The sequence below is a fragment of the Molossus molossus genome, unplaced genomic scaffold, assembly GCF_014108415.1.
Source record: "Molossus molossus isolate mMolMol1 unplaced genomic scaffold, mMolMol1.p scaffold_m16_p_12, whole genome shotgun sequence".
Classification (NCBI taxonomy): Eukaryota; Metazoa; Chordata; class Mammalia; order Chiroptera; family Molossidae; genus Molossus; species Molossus molossus.
This window is the reverse complement of record NW_023425347.1, coordinates 100,876,313-100,895,922: the sequence shown is the minus strand read 5'-3', so window position 1 is coordinate 100,895,922 and position 19,610 is coordinate 100,876,313. Positions and strand designations below refer to the sequence as shown.

Sequence of the window (19,610 nt, the reverse complement as noted above, 5' to 3'; positions counted from 1 at the left end):
AGCGTGAGCACGTCCCTCCCGCTGCGAATCCAGCTCCTCATCTGTTTGCAGCTGACACGGCAGCCCTGGGTCCTGTCCGTCTTCCCAGCTGTCTTCCCCAGGATCATCGCTCAGCCGTCTTCGTAGCATTGGGGCCTCGCGCCGTGCCTGGCGTGTAGTAGGCGCTCAATAATTCATCGAAGGGTCGAACCGATGAGTGGATAATGAAATGAATGAAAGACGGACTGGATGGCTTCTTCCCTGCATCTCTCTCCGAATGTTTCTACGATGGCTCATTGTTTGCTCTGATTGGCGCTTGGTGGTCATGGGGATGCTTGACTGTGTCTGAACAGCAGGCAGCCGACTGGGCCAGGCTTTCATTTCACAAGTCCAGGCTGCTAGGAGTTTATCCGGAATTGCTACGGACTCTTTTGTAGAAGTCCTCCAGATGCTTGGCTCACTGAAACCTTAATCACCACCCGAATGAATGGTCAGAGTAGAGCGATGCCACCCCTTATATAAATGAAAGCATAAATCATTATTCTCTATGCCGGTTGTTTAGGAATAGTGGGCCACTTGGAAGGCATGACTTGGGTGCTGGTTTTGACCTGCGGGTAGGGACCCAGAACATCCTGTAAAGGGTGTTGGCTTGGCCAGCTGGGTGCTCAGAAGCACCTCAGTGGGTGGGGACATGATGTGTGGAGAGGGGCCGTTGCACCCTGGACCCTGGGTTGGAACACTTACCTCGGAGGAGAAAACCCGCCTGCTCTATGCAGGGGGAGGGTGGCCCCGAGAGAGCAGGTAGGAGGTGCCAAGGGGAGCCCGGCATGGAATGGCTGCTCATTTATTTAAACCCAAAGTGCAGCAAGCGGAGGGCTCTGGCAGAATGTGCTTCCATGTGAACATGTCGGTCAGAAGTCATCCACGTGACATTCACGCGTCTCTAACAAAGTACCAGCCAGCGATCTGGCACCTTTGAAACACCCAGAGGACAGCCTGTATGAGTCTTACAACCAAGAGTGCTGGACATGAGCTATTTGTGCTTCTCGTCTGGGAGTAATATAATCGCATTTGGTGGTTCCAGCAGATGCCGGGCCAGCTGCTAGGGGCCACCTGCACCCCCCCCACCCCAGCTTTGGTTCTGCACAGACACAACCCTGTGCAGAACTCTCATAAAACACAAACTTCACAAGACGATCCCTCGCTGGAAAGATCCCGTTTTGGGGGCAAAATATCCGAGATTATGTAGACCACAGAAGTCCTTATTCCTTGGGCTCAGGACGACGGAAGGACAGGGACCCCTGTCCTTTCTCTCACGGCTACTCCAGGGGACATCGCGATGGGGGAGCCCGTTTCTCTGGGCTGGGTGACCCTGTGGGGTGTCTCCCGCAGGTGGCTCCTTTTGGAGGGAATGGACATGACCTCAAGCCTGGCCCGAGAGATGGAGGGGGGCTCAGTCCCTCTGAGAAGCCCACAGCCTCTCCCAGACAAGCAGGCCCCAACGCCGGGGGCAGGGCAGCTCTGACTGTGACGTGGGACAGTACACCCTGCCGCACAGGCCACCTCTGCTGCCTCGGCACCTGGCCTCACACTTGGCTCCCCGGCGGCCTCCAGGGTGCACAGGGCTGGCTGCAGAAGGTGTTGGGGTTTTGCAGGTTCCCGGGATGTCTGCATCCAGCCGCCCTGCCCCACACGGCCGCCGGATGCGTCTGTCCAGCACTTGAGAGACGGCTGCTCCCAGCTGAGAGGGGTCGTACGCGGGAAATAGCGCAGGCGTTTGAAAAGGTCGTGCGAAACGGCCCAGGACTCCCTTTTTAATTAGTGAAATCCTCGTTCGGCTACACTGGTTTGAAATAGAAACTATATTAATGAAATACATTCTGAATATTAACTTCTCCTGCTTCCTTTGACTGCTTAAAAGCGTAGCTTCTGGCGCCGTTGGAATCGCCTGGCTGGCGCGCGTGGCTCACGGCTGTGTCCGCTGGGCAGCGCTCTGCGGCTGCTGGCCTGGCCGGGGCTGCCTCCCGCACGAAGGTGGAGCTCGGCCGACACCCTGCAGCCTCCTCCTGGGGCGCCAACCTTCATGGTGCTGCCTTTGTCCCCCAGGCCCCCCAGCGGACAGCAAGGGTCGCCTCAGAAACGGGCCTTCTGTGCGCAGCCTGCAGGAGAGCACGCTGCACTTTCCTCCTGCGCTCTGCGTCCAGAGCTCACATCCAAGAGCTGAGCGGGGCTCCGGTGACTCCGAACAGACTCCGAGCCCCTAGATGCCAGGACCTAGGGAGGGAGCACCGCCATGCTCACGGACGCTCGCTACACAAAGCCCATCGCTAGGAGTCCAGGAGTGGGGCCACCACTGCCGAGAGGGCTCCCGAAGGTGGGGTTCACTGCGGAGTGGGACATCAGGAAGCCTCCCTGGAGGAGGTGGGCCGTGAACAGGGCCAGGCAGGTTTCACGGCAGAATCAGCGCACGGGGGCCACAGCGGGAAAGGGCCAGGCTGGCACAATGATGCGTTCTTACCTGCCGGTCCCCGGGGCAGCCCCCGAGGGTGACCCCTGAGCCTGGCCTGCCCACAGCTGGCTCAGCCCTGACGGGCCTCGCGGTCCTGCATTAGAGGGCATCAGCCTGGGGCAGACAGGCCCAGCCCCGCCTGCTGGGCGGTTGGCATGCCTGTGGATGGTGGGGTGCATGGTGAGGGAGCGTGTGGTGAGGCGCCGGTGCAGAGCTGTGCTGCCCCCTGGTCCCGCCCTCTCTGCCCTTCGTGCTGGGGCTTGTCAGTGCCCCGGGGAGGGCCCAGCCGCTTCCCTGGTGCCCAGCCGATCAAAGCGGCCTGGGGGACGCGACGGCTCCTGTTTGTTCCCTTGCCACACGCAGACATCTGAGCTCGGCGTCAGTTTTTCTAGTTGAGCATCCAAAGGACAAACTAACCATTTAAAATCTGCAAGCTGGGCAGTCTTTGCTCTGGAGCCTGCAGTGAGTTCCTTCATCTTGACAGTCGGTCATTCTTCTCATCACGGAGGCCGGGCTCGAGAGCCAGACCAGGCTGCAGGCCCAGGCTCCGCCTTCGCGGGCAGGGAGGACTGGCAGGCCCTTCATCCCGGAGCCCACCTCGCTGGACGTCCACCTTCCTTCTGCTCTCTCATTGCGAGGAGACGGCGTCAGAGGTGCCGCGAGTGGCAGTTAGTACCTTCACGGTGTTGTGTAACCTTCCCCGCTGTCTAGCACCAGACATGCTCATCCCTCCAAAGGAAACCATGCCCGTTAGCAGCACATCCCTTCCCCTGTCCCCTGCCCCGGCAACCACTCATACCCCCTGTCTCCGTGGGTTTGCCCGTTCTGGACATTCCACAGACACGGGCTCACACAACACGTGGCCTTCTGCGTCTGTCGGCATGATGTCTTCCAGGTCCATCCACGTAGCATGTGGGATAACGTGATTCCTTTTGTGGGTGAATAGCATTGTTGCATGAACCCACCATGCTGTGTCCGTCCACCCACCTGCCGGCGGACCCCGGGCAGCATGCTCGGCTGTCGTGAAGAGAGCTGCTGCCGACGTTCACATCCTTGTTTCTCTTTGAGCCCCTGTTTTCACTTCTCTGGGGCACATTCTCTTCTTGTTCGAGATTCTGTGAATTTCCTGGGCCGACGTGAGCTCGAGAGGCCACACGTGGGGAAATCACGCGTGCACAGAAGCGTGCTGCCCTCGGGCAAGTCCCTGAGCGCTCTGTGCCTCAGTTTCCTGCTCTGTGCAGAGGAGACACACCAGACCCGTGTCTCTACCTGCTTTCTGCGGGGCTGGCGGAGCTCTGGGGGGAGGGGAGGCCAGCCAGGAAGGCTGAGACCCCGCGTTTCAAACCTCGTGTCCTTGTCAGCAGCAGCATCTCTCTGCCTTTCCCTTGTCTGCCCCCAGATCCCTGTCACTGAAGGCGGTGAATCGTACAAGGGCTTGGGGTAGAAATAAACTTGATCCTGCCAGGAGAGACTCCTGCTCGCGGAGGCTCCGTCTGGCTCCTCCTGGTCCCCCGGAGGGAGGTGGGACCGTGAAATGGCTCTGGGCCAAGGGGAGCAGGAGCGGTCAGCCCGTCGGGGAAGTCACGGTCCTCTGTGTGGGGGCTTCCTGTTTCTACCAGAGCACATGGTGGCTGCCCTTTAAGGAATTCGGAACAGCAGCAGAGAAGGTGGGCTCTGGAACCATCTGCGTGGGTTTGGGTTCTGCGTCTACAGAGACCAGCTGTGTGACCTTGCGCCGGCCACTTAGCTGTGCCTCCGTTTCCCCACCTTGAACCGGGCTGGTTCCTACTTCATAGTTTCTCTGACGGTTAAGTGAGGTTCTCCATAGGCTCCTAGAGCAGGGACCGGCCTTAGACGGCACTCTCGCTGTGTTAGCCATTGTCATGGTAACGATGGCGGATGCGAAGGCCCTTGTCCCCCAAATCATTCCCCTTCCAGGCCCAGCGGACTCGGACTCGTCTGACTCTGAATTTTGATGGTTCTTACTTCGCTCCGTGCTGTTTCGCATCTGAGTCGTCCGCGTGGTTCTCTGGCTCACGCACTGTGTCTCTCCATCCGTGCTGAGCTCCGGGGAGGCGGGGTTCAGCCCGTGGTCTGCTCGCCTGACAGGTGGACCAGCACCTGGATTCGGGAGGTGGGCTGGGAAGGCTGGGGAGCATGGGCCTAGGAGGAGACAGTGACTCAGAGGGGCCCAGTCCCGCTGGGAGCCAGGCAGGACGCAGCACGGGGACATTCCCTGGTGGTTGAGGTCAGCTCAGGGCCTGGCCAACGAGCGCAGGGCAGGGGTGGGAGCCTGGTCAGGGCACTCTGAGGTTGCTCGTCAGTGGGGGCCCACCCAGGGGTCCTGCGTGGAGGTGTCTGTTACCTGGGGGGACGAGGGAGTGCTCACAGGCAGTAAGTCATGCGGCCTCCTGGGGCCTCTGCTCGCGGGCGCAGCTCGGTGGACCTGTGACACCCCGTTGGGTCTGGCTCCAGAGTGGACCGTGCTGTCGCCCTCACCTTGACGGTTGCCGTGGCTCGTCCCTCCCCTGCTTGACTGTGAGCTTCTCCAGGGCCACCTTTGTGGTGGGCGTGCTCACTGCCTGGCCCGCGGTCCATTCTCAGTCACCGTTCACGGAGTACATCTCGAACGCAGCACGTGGTCCAGGGAGCTTGGGTCTCGGAAGGGCGGTTGCAGTGAGGGGATTCCGCCCGGTTAGGGCGAGGGTTCGCTGAGGGATGTTCATGAAGGTTCTCTCTGGGCGTCTGGGTTGTTGGGGCACTGTGGTGGCTGGGACGCACGGTGTCCCCACCCTTCTGGGCCAGGGGGTCACTTAGCTCTCGGCGGGGTCCCGGGCAAGGGCATGGCTCCGAGGGGGTCCAGCTGGCACAGAATCCTCTGGATTCCAAGCCTCCTAAATTCAGGTGGGTGGACCCACACACATGTGGGGCTCAGTTTATCCACTTGCTGACCCCAGCCACTGTCTGCTGCCAGGGTGTAGTGAGACCAAATGGGCTCCAGTGGAGAAAGGGAAGGCTTGAGTCCAGCTAACTCTGAAGTCACCCCAGGGGGCGTCGGTGGGGGTCGATGGGGGTCGATGGGGGGAAGGCCAGAAGTGCTGCAGCTTCCGATGCCCACTCAGTGCCCGCTTCCTCGTCACTGCACGCAGACCGCGCGACGATGACGACGGGAGCTGTGGTCGTGGTGTCGCCGTGTGTGAAGTGCACTAAGAATCGTCGCTCCTTGTAAGGGCCTCTGTGGGGGTCTCATCTCAGGTCTGGACAGGTTAGGTCACGTGCTCAAGATCTGATGCTGAAGAGTGGCCAGCCGGCAGCCAGAGCCAGCGTGTCTGCTTCCGGGGCGCGTGCTGCCCACGGAGTGAGCGGAGCCCCTGCGAGGTGTGCCCAGCACCTGCCGCACCCGCTGCCTTCACGCTCTCGTCCAGTCGTCTTCAGTGACACACACAACACGCTCAGAACACAAGCACCCAGCACACTCACTTATACTATATGCACATTTATTGTGTAATGTCCACTCCCCCCCCACCCGTCTACCCGCCCATCTATCCATCTGCTAACAGACATTTATCAGGACACTGTTGGGTCCTGGGGACACATCAGGGATGACCTACGGCTTGCCCTCGAGGAGCTCCTGGTCCGGTGGGGGCCGCTATCCAAGTAAACAAGCAATGAAGACGCACAGCGATGGATCCTGTAGGTGTCGGGTGCCGTGGGAGCCACGGGGTGGGCGAGCCCCCGTCGTGAGTGGGGAGCAGGGCTAGCCAGGAGCTCATGCCTGTCTCTGAGCCCTGGGGAAGTATCTGCCAAGGAGAGGACACGGAACAGGAAGAGGCCCGGGGTGTGAGAGCAGCTTCCCCCCGGGCAGCGGGGAAATCCATTCGGCGAGCACGGCCGTGCTGGCCACGGGTCCTGCTTCTGGACAGAGGTGGCTGCCTCGTGGGAGTGGCTGGTCGTTATGATTACGTGAGACCCTGATCTCCACCGGCACCTGTGGCCTTCACGCTGCGTGACAGGCTGGTGTTTTCCACTTCAACCTGCTCCGCTTACCTGGTTTCGGTGATAGTCTCTCCTTTTTCTTTAAAACCAAGTTTAGCATCTCCGGTCCCAGGGGTCAGCGGAGGCTGACAGCAGAGCAAGGCTGTGGGCCTCTGGGCACAGGGGTACTCCCCGCCGAGGAGCCCTCCGGCCCGCGGGCCGCAGGGAGAGTTCAGACCCGGCCTCTCCCGCATTTCCCTGCCCCGCGCTGTCGTCACCAGGATCAAGGGAGATGTCTCTGGTGTCATCTCCATTTAACTCGTAACCCTGCCGACTCCATGCGAGCGGATCTGTCTGCAGCGGGGAGCCATGGGCCCTGCCCTGCCCCTGGAGCTGGAGCGATGACTTCTGTCGATGTCACCCACTAGCTTTTTATGGAAATTATTAATAAGTCAGTAATTCTATCTGCAGCGCTGTTGTGTGTATAAATATTTAATTTACCTTCAGGTGCCCACATTTTCTCCATCTTTGCCTGAAACTCTGCTGACAAAGCTCTTCTGTCGGGAGCTCAGCTCAGTAGATTAAGTTGTCTGTCGTGGGAAAGGTGAACTCTCCCTCCCTCCCTCCCTCCCTCCTTCCTTCCCTCTCTCCTTCTCCCTCTCCCTTCACCTCTCTCCCTCCCGCTCCCTCTCCCTCCCAGGAATATGGCTTTACCGTGTCTTTCGAATCTTCGTGTGATTTGGCTCAGGGGTGGGAGTCAAGCTGGGAGGACGCACTGTGTCCTGTGACGAGGAGCGATCGCGGACAGACTGAGCTTTCCCATCACGGCCTGGCGTGAGCGGAGACCCACCTTGGGCACGTGCTTCTCCCCTTTTTCAAACGAACGGCATTTAGAATCCGAAACAGGGTCTGAGGGTTTCCTCCCGCAGAGCAACACGCCGCCCTTGCCACTGGCTGGTCTTTGGAAGCCCAGCGCTCCGACCACCATAGTGTGGCTAGCCCGGCGGCGGGAAGGGCTTAGAGAAATCACGTCAGAACGCCGCCCCAGGGGGGTGCTCTCCTGGAGGAGACGGGGCGCCGCGGCCCCAAGCCAGGCCGCCGAGGGGACGCGACCGAAACGGGCTGACCTCCCAGGACCAACGTGCGCTAATTGGCGTTATCGTCTCTCTGTTCTTCTGTTTCAGGAGATCGCAGCCTATTTAATAACGTTCGAGAAGCATGAGGAATGGTTAACCACGTCCCCTAAGACCAGGTAATGTCCCGAGCTTTCGGTTCTCAGACACGCACAGCGATCGGCTTGGTTTGCGTCGTCGGTTCACGGGCGAGTGCAAACCCTCGCTGTGTTGGATGGCTCACGGCCCTGAGGTCTCGTGGGCTGGCCGACACCGTGGCCGGGAGTGCCCTCACGCCGGCCGGAACCCGGAACCCGCGACTTCACTGTCCCTCTGCCCGCCGGGCCCTGAGGAAGCCTGGGCGGGCAGCAGCGCCAAGGGCAGTGTATCTTGAGAACATGCCCACCTGCCAGGGTCGTCTAGAAACTTACTTTTTAAAAGGGGGAACTACCTACCACTTCTAGCTCAGTGCGTTTTATAAACGGAAAGTCAAGTTATTGGTGACGGCGGTAAGGGGATCTCCCGAACCAGGAGCCATGGCTCAGGTCGCACTTTATGACGCAGTACATGTCCTCGAGCTGCCGACAGCCACCGACACAGCGCCCCTCGCCCCTGGGGAGTAGGGGGAACGGTGAAGAGACGGCCACCGTGCGTCCCGAGGTTGGGACTTAGGGTTCACTTTAAAGGTGGCTTCTTCCTTCCTCCCCAGCGCTCAGTTTTTGTACTTGGTGCGTCCCTGAGCTGCAGAAACACGGGCCCCTCTCTTCCCGCCGCCAGGACTTCCCGTTGGGCGGGGGCAGGGCCAGGCGTCTGTCAGTGTGAGGAGCGCTCTCGGGCCCCGGCGGGTGGAATTGGAGAGGCGGATGGTCCGTCTGTCTTGCTTTGGGAAGAGGCACCAAATTTTCCAGGTTTGTTAACTGGCACCAGGGCAAGGGGTGGGGTTGTCCTCTGCCCCCGTGGCTGTCAGCGTGCCCTGTTCATCCTTTCCGAGCCGTGGGGGAAAGAGGGCCTTGTCCTCGAGAGGGTGTGCGCGTTCTAGAAGCGCTTTAAGCTGTTCCTTCGTTAGGCGTAGGCTTTAGTGGTTAGCATCTTTCAGATGGGGCCACGGTTTCGTGGAGGAGGTCAGAGGCTGTCAAAGAGAAGGAGGTGGTTCCTGAGATTCGCGTCCCCTCCGGCGCAAGGAGAGGTCGGCGCTGAGTGTCTGAGTCCTGTGGTTCTCCCCGAGCCTGCCGCGGGGTGTCCTCCTCTCAGCCTTCCGAGGCCACGCTTTCTTCACCGGAAGGCCAGGCGGTGTGTAACAGCCAGCGTTTGCGGCGCTAATGCTGCGTGAGAAGCCACCTCCGAACCCAGTGGCTTGTGACATCAGGCTCTATGTCCCGCTCGCCCTCGGTGGGTTGGCTGTGGCTTCGGGTTGTGCTGAGGAGCACGCGGCGTGTCTCCTGCCCCCTGTCGGGAAGGTGGTTCTCTTGAAGGGCGGCAGAGGCTTCAAATGCCCAGGCGACCTGCCTGGGAACCCTGCCCGTGGTATCACAGGCCACGCCCTCTGCACATCCATTGGCCCCGGCAGTTCCCTTGGCCAAGCCCCAGGAGGATGGGGCCAGGAAGGACGTTCCTGCGTAGAGTGTAGGGGCGGGGTGGAAGGGTGACACCGTGGACTGTTTGGTGAGCTCAGCCCGCCGAACCATGGAGACTGGTCCTTTCCTGTCTCTTCTCTTCTGGGGGAGTTCCTCTCAGGGCGGTTACTTCCAAACTTAGTGGGTGTCCGTATCGGCTGGAGAGCTTGTGAAAATGCTGGGCCCCACCCCGGGGTTGGAGTCACCAGGTCTGGTTGGGGCCCGAGCATCTCATATTTTAATTTCATACTTATGAGCATCTCGTAAGTTCCCCGGTGATGGGATGCGGCCCTCCGGGGACCTCACTTGGAGAACCGGCTGCCCTAGTTTCTTTGGGGAGAAGGAGGTCTGTCTGCTTTCTGCCTCTGCCCGGCTCCGGCCCCCAGCAGCGGCTCTTATCCCAGCAGCCCCCCGCCCCTCGCGCCCTTCTCTGCTCCTCGAGGCACAGTCCTTGAATCTGAGTGGAAGGGAAGGGCTTCTGTTCAGCCAGAGACCGAGAACTCCGGGTGGCGTCCGGCCGCCTCTTCACGGCAGAACCGCCGCGGGGGGAGGGGCGGCGGCGGATTCTGCCTGGTGACTCAGCCCGGGGAATGTGGGTTCCAGTTGAGAAGTGTCACTCACGGGGGTGCCTGACCCCCTTGACTTGTTGGAGTGTAGTCAGAGCCACGGGACTGGCCATCCTGAGGCACGGGGCCCACGGGGCAGAGGAGATGGGGTGTGGGTGTCAGATAGTGATGGGTCCGGGTGGAGCTCTGGGTGTCACTCAGCAGCTTTGTGGTGTTAAGAAGTCACTCTACCCTTTATGGATCGTTTTTGAGAAAGAGAGAGAGAGAAACACCAGTTTGTTATTCTACTTGTTTATGCATTTATGGGTTGATTATTTTTTTTAAATCCTCACCTGAGGATATTTTTCTATTTATCATCTGACAGAGAGGGGGGGAGCCAGAGAGAGAGAAACATCTGTGTGAGAGGGACACATTGACTGGTTGCCTCCTGCACAACCCGACCAGGGTGGGGGACGAATTGCAACCAAGGTATGAGGCCTTGACCAGAATCGAACCTGGGACTCATTGGTTTGCGGGCCGATGCTCCAACCGCTGAGCCAAACCGGCCCGGGGCCTTGGGTTGATTCTTGTGTGTTCCTTGTCCAGGGATCGAACCTGCAACCCTGGTGTATCGAGACGATGCTCTAACCGACTGGTAATGGAGCCACCCGGCCAGGGCGCCCCATCTTGTCTTCTTCATGTGTGGAAGGGAGCCGGTGTTGACCCTGTCCTCACTGGGCCACCATGAGGGTTGAGTGGCATGACATTTGGGACTGTGCTTGGCATGCTGTGAGGGTCCATGCCGATGCCCAGGGATGTCACGGTTCCTCTTGCCAGCGCGGGGCAGTCCCTGGGCCAGCTGGAGGCTTTGGCTTCAGGGAGCATCTGTCAGACTCCGCGGGCTGGGAACGGATGGTTTCCTCCTGCAGACAGAACGTTTCCTATCCATGTGATAACATCCACGCCGTGTTTACACTTGAAAGCGTCTCGCCCCAGGAGGAGGAAAAGTTGCTGCGGTTGTTCAAGGACCTTCCTAAATTAGTTATGGAGACGAGTTCGGATCCCCCCCTCCCGTCCCTACTGCTGAAATTAATTGGTGCGGTTAACTGCTGAGTTCATGCAAACCGGCCTCCTGGTATTCAGGAATTAATGGCACCAATACTCCGCTGAGCGAGAAGGCGATACGGCTTCTGTTGCCGCCGCCACTGCTAATTTCATTTCAGAAAATTAATAAAAACGAATTGCACCGCTGACGTTTATAGAGTTTCCTAATAAAATGATGCATTGTTTGTGTGCAGGAATCCCTATTAAATTAATTGTTGTAATCAGTACACATATAGATGTTGGTATAGGGGCTGCACGGGGACCCACTCCTGGTCCCCGTGGCCCGCTGACGGCTGGGGTTATAAATATCGCCCTTGCTCAGATTCTGCCCTAATTACAGAGACGGTCCCCCGAGCCCCGCTCACCTGTTTAATAATGAAGCGGGCTCCGCGGAGCCTCCCAGGGGCGGCGGCCGGGGGGCGGCCGGCGCCGACACGGCCGAACGTTGAATGTTCAAACGGCTCGTATTGTAGCATCAGCAACTGGGACCTTCTGGAAGTGGCAGTTTGAAAAATCGCCCTTCAGAATGTCTCTATTTGGCACTTGCTGTGTGCTCAGCACTACAGCAGCGCGTTCGGAGACCCCAGGGAGCTCCACACTGCCCGCCCCACCGGGCGGATTTGGAGCCCTGGCATCAGAAGCTTCCTCCTCTGTCTGGAATGTTCTTTCAGCTCCTCCTTCTGGCCTCATTCGGGGGGTAACTTCCTCTGTGAGGTCTTCCCCGAGCAATTTAAAATCACAGCCCCCCATCCCCGTCCAGCCAGGCCCCATCTATCCCCTTGTTTGACGTTTCTCCAAGGCACCTAAGACCCTTCTGACGCCACGGGATTCACCGATTGTCGGTTTAATCCGCTTATCTGACCCCTTCCCCGGAGCGCCAGTGCCGCGGGGAGAGGGGTTTGGTCCGCAGTGTGCGCGGCGTGTGTGCGTGCTGGGCCGGGGCAGGCGTCCTGTGCATACGTTCCCTGCGCTGCGCTGTGGGTGGGTGTGAGGAGGAAGGGGCCTGCGTCCCTCTGGTTGACTTCTGTCCTGTGCGTCCCCGGGCCCGGCTGACGCAGTCCTGTGCTCTGCAGGCCCCCGCGGGCCGGCGCTCGCTGGGTTCTGTGTTTCCTGCTCGCTGGCTATGATTTTTATGATTAGATTCTAAGAGAAATTCTTTTAAAAATGCTTATGAATTTATTGGGGTGGCATCGGTTAATAAAATTACATAGGTTTCAGGGGCACAGTGCTATACTACATCGTCTGCATGTGGTAGTGTGTGTTCGCGACCCCAAGTCAAGCCTCCTTCCATCACCATCTATCCCCCCTTTAGCCTCTTCTTCCTCCCCCACCCCCTTTCCCTCTGGTCACCACCCTCTGTTGTCTGTGTGTGAGGTTTGTTCTGTTGCTTCATCTCTTCACCTTCTCACCCAGCGCCCCCAGACTCATAGCTGTCAGTCTGGTGTCTGTCTGCGAGTCTTTCGGTTTGGTTGGTTAGTTTATTTGTTCATTAGATTCCACATATAAGTGAGAGCACGTGGTACTTGTCTCTCTGACGGGCTTATTTCACTCGTGTAATCCTCGCCAGGGCCCTCCATCCCGTCCCAAAAGGTAAGACTCCCTCTTTTTTTTTTTTAAGGCTGAGTAGTGTTTTATGTGTAGATGTGCCATCACTTCTTTTTTTTTTTTTTTTTTAATCCTCATCCGAGGACATTTTTCCATTTTTTGTACAGAGTGGGAGGGAGAGAGAGGAAAAGAGAGAGAGGGAAACATCGATGTGAAAGGGACACATCGAGTGGCTGCCACCCGCACGACCAACCAGGGCCGGGGACAAACTGCAACCGAGGTACATGCCCTTAGCGGGAACCGAACCCGGGTCTCTCCGGACCGCAGGCCGATGCTCTAACCGCTGAGCCAAACCGCCCAGGGCTGCCATCACTTCTTAAAGCTCCCTGGGCACTGTGCCTCAGCCCAGAGGGGCGCCCGTCTGTCCGGGCTGCGTGGCAAGTGTCGGAAGTGGAATCTGAAGCCGGGATAAGGCACAGTCTTGGTGATGATGCTGCCTCCATTCACTGGGGGGTGTGGGGATTGACAGTGGCCCGTGGTCCTCCCTCCCCACTGGCCAGAGCCGTGGCGTCTGAACCCCCGGGAGACCAGGCGCCAGGCCCGTGACCATGGCCCAGGTGCGCTCCTGTGTGGTGTCCTGGGCTGGATTTGGCCGCCAGGTCGCAGGTGCTGTGGGCGCGACACACTGTCCCCAGCACGGCAGAGAGCAGGGCTGAGCACTTAGCAACTTATCTCTCCTCCCTGGGAAACGCGGGGCCTCCCCAGAAGCCGGGGACACCCAATGCTCACGATGGAACGGAGGCCCACTCTTCCCAGCAATCCTGTGTACCCTGGGGGATGGAGGCTGGAAATGCTATTAATGATCTAATTAATTAATTAGATTTATATGGCTAGCACCTTAACACTGAGGCACTTGGATCTAGTGGTGGAATTTTCCTGTAATGAACACTAAATGCTTCCTGGTCAGTAAGCAGAGAGAGCCCAGCAGGGGGAGGGGTCTGGAAGGAAGAGAGAGACCTGAACTCCAGGAAGACCCCGCTGGCCCCGCGGAGACCCCACCTGCCGCCCCCGGCTCTCCGAGCCCACTGCTCCGTTCTGGACCATGGTGGGCGGGCAGGGCGGTGGACACCACGTCTCGGGCCCTCTGCTCTTTCTTACCGCGACCCCTCCCAGGGCTCCGGGGACTCCAGGGTGTGAGGACCACTTCCGTGGGCCATTCCCCCCAAGTCCGGGTCTCTCTCCTGGCGCCTGCCTGCATGTTGGATGATCTCAGACTCCTGTCTCTCCTCTTCCTAAGGAGGACGTAAGGGGAGCCCTCACCCCCGCTCAGTGGCCATCTCTGACCCCCTGGTTCTCAGAGAGCCACCTCATGGTATAGACACCCAAGCTCACACCTGGTGCTCCTTCTCGGCCTCTCTCTCTTTTGTTCCCTGAACGGACTTAGTCGCCAGGTCTGCCCTTGTTCCACAGTAATGCACGTCTTACTGCCTGTGTCCCCCGGGCTCGGCCCTTCCCCCCCGCATCAGGCGGGGTCACCGGAACAGCTCCCCCTGTGCTTCCCTCTCAAGGCTGGACGCCCCCCACCCCATCCCTGTTCCACTGACAGCCCCGGACGTCCTGGGAGATCAAGTCCAGCTCTAGTGTTGGGTTCAAGGTCATTATTCCCCCTGGACCCACCTTCCTCGGAGCTGTCCTTCCTCCCCGCAAAGTACGTGCAGGCGAGAGGGCGGCTTACTGCCTCCAGACATACCCGCGTCCCCTGCTTTTGCTTCCCTCAGCCACTGGCCTCCCCTCCGTGCCCCCGTCCAGCCCAATATGCCCGTCCCTCGGACCCCTCTTCCTGGGTGCCCTCCCAGCTTGTAGGGAGCCCCCCGGGTTCACTTTGTCCTCAGTCATTTGACACTGTGGCTGTCATGGTATGAAGTCTCCTCACCCCAGGGAGATGGGGCGCTCCCTGCCCTTGGGTCCCACTGTCGCTTTTGTCTGAAGGGCCGTGCACAGAGGGGCAGGAGCTTGGGTGGGGGTGTGGGGTGGTGCCCGTGTGTGAGCAGAGGGCTCCCCCACAAGTCAGCCTGGGCAGTTCCTGTGCACTGCTGGTGCCTCCCTAGCCCCTCTGTAAGGACACTGGGGGTGACCTGCCAGCCACCTCGAGGCATCTGCTCCTTGGGAGTGACAAGACTTTTCTACGAAAGCCCCTGCTCCCGGGGAGACTGCTTGAGGGACCAGGGTGGAATTGCAGAAGTCTTGCAGAGATCCCATCTGGATGACTGACACGTTTCCTGAACTGAAGAGCAATGCGGCTCTGACACGTGCCACAGGGGTGGACCCTGAGGGCAGCGTGCCGCCCGCAACCAGCCGGTACGGGGGGGGGGGGCCACACTGAGTCCAGGATGTGGGCTCCTGGGCAGTGCTGACCTCATGGAGGCGGAAGTAGAGGGAGGGTGCGGGGGGCTGGAGGGAAGGGGTCGTGGGGAGCTGGCGTTGGGCGAGGACAGTGTCAGTGTGGGGAGGTGGGCGGTGCTGGGGCCAGGCAGTGGGGTGCACTGCATTGGATCCTTAAACAGGTGGCAGGGCCGGCTCAACCAGCAGCCAGCACAGCTGAGGATATTTTATGTTATATATATTTTATTCCCAGAGTTGCTTCTGTAGCTCCTTCTGTGCCCAGGCGGGCAGAGTTGGGGGTTCGGAATTGGCGTTTGGGGTGTGTGTGCGCGCGTACGGGGTGCTGGGGGGGACAGAGTTCGGAAGGGCAGCCTTCTACCTACATCATCTCAGGGACTCCTTCGGAATTGCAAAAGAAAAAACAAACTGGGTCAGCAGTCGTTTGGTGGTGACCTTTGCATTATGCTGATTGGGGACCTGCTATCAAATTAACATAACGACGTGTCATGTTACATCCACTTCAGCATCTGCCCGATGCGTTGAGCTAATCCTTGCCGAAGTCCCGCCAGCAACGTGAGCCCAGGAGCAGGCTAGGTGAGGGAGTTCACCGTGGGTCTGCTGACTCCAGACTCGAGCAGCCCCAGTCTGCCCGGGACCCCCCACCCCCAGGCATGTGCCTCAGGGGTCCTGTCGTTTCCAGATGAGGCCGGGAGTTAGCTGTGACCTGGATCCTGGCAGTGTGCGGTGTCTCCACGGTGGCGGGGAAATCCCTAGCCTCCTCACGGAAGTGGGTCTGCCCCAGATTCCCGGCCATGATCCGGAATCACAGGCTGCCGAGGACAGCGGGAGCCGGGAGGCGCCTCCAGTGCCCGCGTGCACGGCAGGGAGGGGGCCCAGGCGGGCGCTGGCTGCCCGGTGCTGGGCTGCGCTGCTGGTACCTGCGCGGCCAGGGGGACTTTGTCACACGCCTGGGCTCCTGCGTCCTCAGCTGTGCTGGCTGCGGGTTGAGCCGGTCCTACTGGTGCACCAGCTTTCATCACGCCCTGGGCTCCTGTGGGAGGAAGCCGACAGGTGGATGTTTGTGTCGCGCAGCTCTCTGCGTAGACAGCTGCCAGCTCCTGCCTCTACTTCCTTTTCCTTTATTGATTTAGAGAGAGAGGAAGGGAGAGGGAGAGAGAGAGAGATAGAAACATCGATGGGAGAGAGCATTGCCCGGCCACCTCCCGCAGGTCCCCCCACCAGGGATCAGGCCCGCAACTTGGGCACGTGCCCTGCCTGGGAATCGAACGGCGACCTCTTGGTGCATGGGTCAACGCTCAACCACTGGGCCATACCAGCCGGACAGCCTCTACTTTATTTTATTACTTTAATTCGTATGGAAATACACATGCGCACAGCTTAGCAAGGCAGACAGTCCTGAGGGCTTGCCCGGACAGCCCTCTGCCTGCGGCCGCGCCCCGTCTCCCAGGAGTGGCCGAGCCTGGTGGTTTCTCCAGGTGTCTCACGCCCTGCCTCGATGTGTCCCTTTCAGATGTGACCTTGTGACTTCCTCACATGCTCAGTGAGGGTTCAGCCCTCCGCTCCGGCTCTGCCTGCCCCCCGAGGGACAGGCTTGTCAACGGGCGCCGCCAGCGTTTGCCGGGCCATCATCCTGTAGCTGCTGACGTCTCAGATGCCGCTCGGTTCTCCAGAGAAGGGTCCGTCACCGCGCTGCCTGGTGGCTTAGGGTGACTTGGCTGCCGGAGGTCAGGAACGAGGCAGGGAGAGGCTGGGACCTTCACCACGAGCGACTTCGTTCTCCTGGTTCACACTGGGGTTTCCTGCCTCTCCTCTCTGGTGTCCAGGTCTGCAACGCTGTGGGCGCTTTTTCTGCAGAGGATAAACATGTCCCCAGTGGGGACAGAGGCCTGGTGGCTCGGGTCCATGGAGAGCCCGGGAGGGTTTGATGGTCCCCACGCAGGTCTGCAGCCTCTCCCTGCCCCCACTGTGCCCCAGCCCCTGCCTTCTCTGGCACCTGCGTCTTGCTGGGGTTCTGCAGGTGGATCGGCTTGCTACTGGTGTCCCCTCCCCCCATGGCAGGTGGGTTTGAGCTGCTTCTCCTTGGCGGTCAGTTACCAACACTGCGTCTGCTTTTCGTCTCTGCAGGGTGTGCCGACACCTTTGTCCCGTGCTCCCCTTCACTCCGTCCTTGTGGGTTTGCATCTGTTGTCACCCCTTCACCGTCACCGGGTCGGAGGTCTGCTGCTCAGCCCTCCACATCTCCCGGCCCTTCTTCCTCCCTGGCCCCTCGCGTTCTGTTCTCTCCCCCTTCTATGCTCACACTACGTCCGACTGGCTGTTGCACTCTTCTGCTTTGCCCTCTTTCTTCCTCTCTATTTCGGGGAGAAACGACTCCTAATGCAGTTCCGAGGTTCTAAATGCATCGCTGCTCAGGGCCCAGGAAGCCCTGTTGCTGGGGTGTGCACACTCCTGGGTGCGAGGGTGCAGCCCGAGGCCTGCTGCCCAGCTGACACCCCCACCCTGGCATCCACCTCTCTACCTGCTGCCGTGCCCTGCCCTCGGTTCAGAGCCTTCCCGGTGGCGGCACAGGGGTGTGGCATGGCATGGCCTTTTCCTGGGCAGTTTCAGGGGCCCCGGGTGCTCCAGGCCACCGAGTGTCCCACACGTGTCACCTGACAGTGGCACCTCAACACTCCTTGTTAGTGGCATGAAGGTGCCACCCTTGGATGGTGCAGAAGTCCCGTGTGGCAGGGGTCTTCTGGTCAGGGCACCTGCGATGCAAGGCGGGGTGCTGAGGCCCCCTGATGGGCGACAGCTGACCCAGGGTGCTGTCTGCTGGCATCTCCCAGCAGGACAGCCTGGCAGTGGTGACTTACCGAGAACGAGGTGGCTCACGGGCTCAGCGCTCACGCGAATGGATGGGCGTTTGCACGGCCTGCCAGTCGGCGTCCCCTGGCCGTGGTCTCGCTTTGTTCCTGTGCCCGTGAGTTTGTTCTTAGCATCCTCACTCCCCAACCTGGATTTGGGAAGCTGGGGTTGTCTGCTCCCGCTGTGATGGGCCGGACGGGCACCTGTGGCGTCTCCCCGGATCGATTCTGATCTGCTCAGCCGTTGCCTGCGTGCCCAGCAGCCCTGCCGGCGAGCCGGCGTGTTCTCAGGGCAGAGCCGGCTGCAGTTCATACTTTCCCGGGTAACGAGTCCTCCCCAAGTCGGCTGGCTGTTCTGCGCTGCTCTGTCTGGCCAGGAGGTGTTCCTGTCTATGCTATTCTTAGGGTTTCCAGTCTTTTATTAGGGGACTTTAAAAAAATTAAAAACACATACACAAATACACAACACACACATATACAGACAGACATATATACACATACACAGGCACAAACATGCAAGTGCATATACATACACACAGACAACACACATGCACACACAGGGTTGCAGACATGCATAGACACACATAGAAACACATGTCCAGACACACAACACACATGCACACATATGTGCATACACCACACAGGTGCACTCACAGAACACACTATACACATACACATGTGCAGACAATATGTCCAAGTACACAGCACCCCCACACACATGTACACACACATGACCTTCTCCTGCTTTTCAGTCATGGTTTTCTTTGGTAAGAAACAAGTTCCTGGGGAAAATTTCCTTCTTTTTACTGAATGATTTAATAAGATGGAACACTGAAACAGTTTGGGCAGAGGAAAATTTCTCCTAAGAGGAGACATCAGTTCTGCACTGGCTGCCCTGACCCCACCTGGTCGGGACCTTGCTGTTGACAGCTGTTTAGTTAGAGGTGACTGGGGGCAGAGGGGAGCCCAGGTCCGGTGCAGCCTCGGAGGGGGGTCCTGGCTGTGCCAAGGGGGACTTGCCCCTTCTGGGCTGGCTGCTTTGGGGTTCCCATCACTGCCCTGACGCAGTCTAGGAATTCAGGACCAGATTTTGTGTTTTCTGGCGACTTGAGGCCCAGGGCCTTCTCGACGGTCACAGAAGTGGATCTGTACGGACGAGGGCGGCGGGTGCCTGGGTGAGGTGCTCGGAGATCATACCGCTGCCAGGTTTCGGGGGGAAGCAACGAAATCCGAGAAAGACAAACCCACGTGCGATGATGGAGGAGCGAGAGCAGGCCCGACCGGCCACGGCTCCCGAGCACGGGCTGCACGGTGAGACGCACCATTTCCACGTGTTTTCACACGGACCTGTGGCCTCCAGGGACACGGGTCCCAAGAATCAACTCGGCCCACCAACTCTGGGACACGCTGCCCTCAGCCCGGGGGTGGCCGGTGCCCTGTGTGGCCAGCATGCGTGGTCTTCTCCAGGGCTGATTGTGAGCCCTTTACTCCTGGCAAATGACACCAGATTATCCACTCATGTCATCGGTCTGCTTCCGGTCATCTGTTCATTTAGTGACTGCTTTGTATGGTTCAGCGTGTGCCGGGCGCCGTGCTAAGCTTTGGGGGTGTGGTGAGAACAAGACAGATACTTTACAACAGTGGAGACTTTGAGGAGTGTCCCAGGGACAAGCTTCGTGCGAGGCTGCCCCTCAGCGGGAGGTGGGCGTGTTGGTCAGGCCGCCTCCCTGCGGGGCCGAGCTTTGGGCAGAGTGTGCTGTGTGCATGTGTGCACGAGTGCATGTGCGAGAGCATAGGTGTGTGTGCCTACGTGCTGAATGTGTGAGCACGTGCACACGAGTGCGTATGTGTGTGTGAATGTGTGAGCACGTGCACATGAGTGCGTATGTGTGTGAATGTGTGAGCACGTGCACACGAGTGCGTATGTGAGTGTGTGAATGTGTGAGCACGTGCACACAAGTGCGTATGTGAGTGTGTGA

At 59.3% G+C, this 19,610-nt stretch overlaps 1 protein-coding gene across 3 annotated transcripts in view; it reads left to right on the top strand.

Moving 5' to 3' along the window:
- The window catches only part of CAMTA1 (calmodulin binding transcription activator 1), a 797,376-nt gene that overhangs the window by 270,567 nt on the left and 507,199 nt on the right, over positions 1 to 19,610 (top strand). For all 3 annotated transcript variants that reach the window (XM_036255211.1, XM_036255212.1, XM_036255210.1), the window contains exon 4: positions 7,648 to 7,715. In XM_036255211.1, coding sequence (XP_036111104.1) covers positions 7,648 to 7,715 — 68 coding nt within the window. The remainder of the gene's footprint in view (positions 1 to 7,647; positions 7,716 to 19,610) is intronic.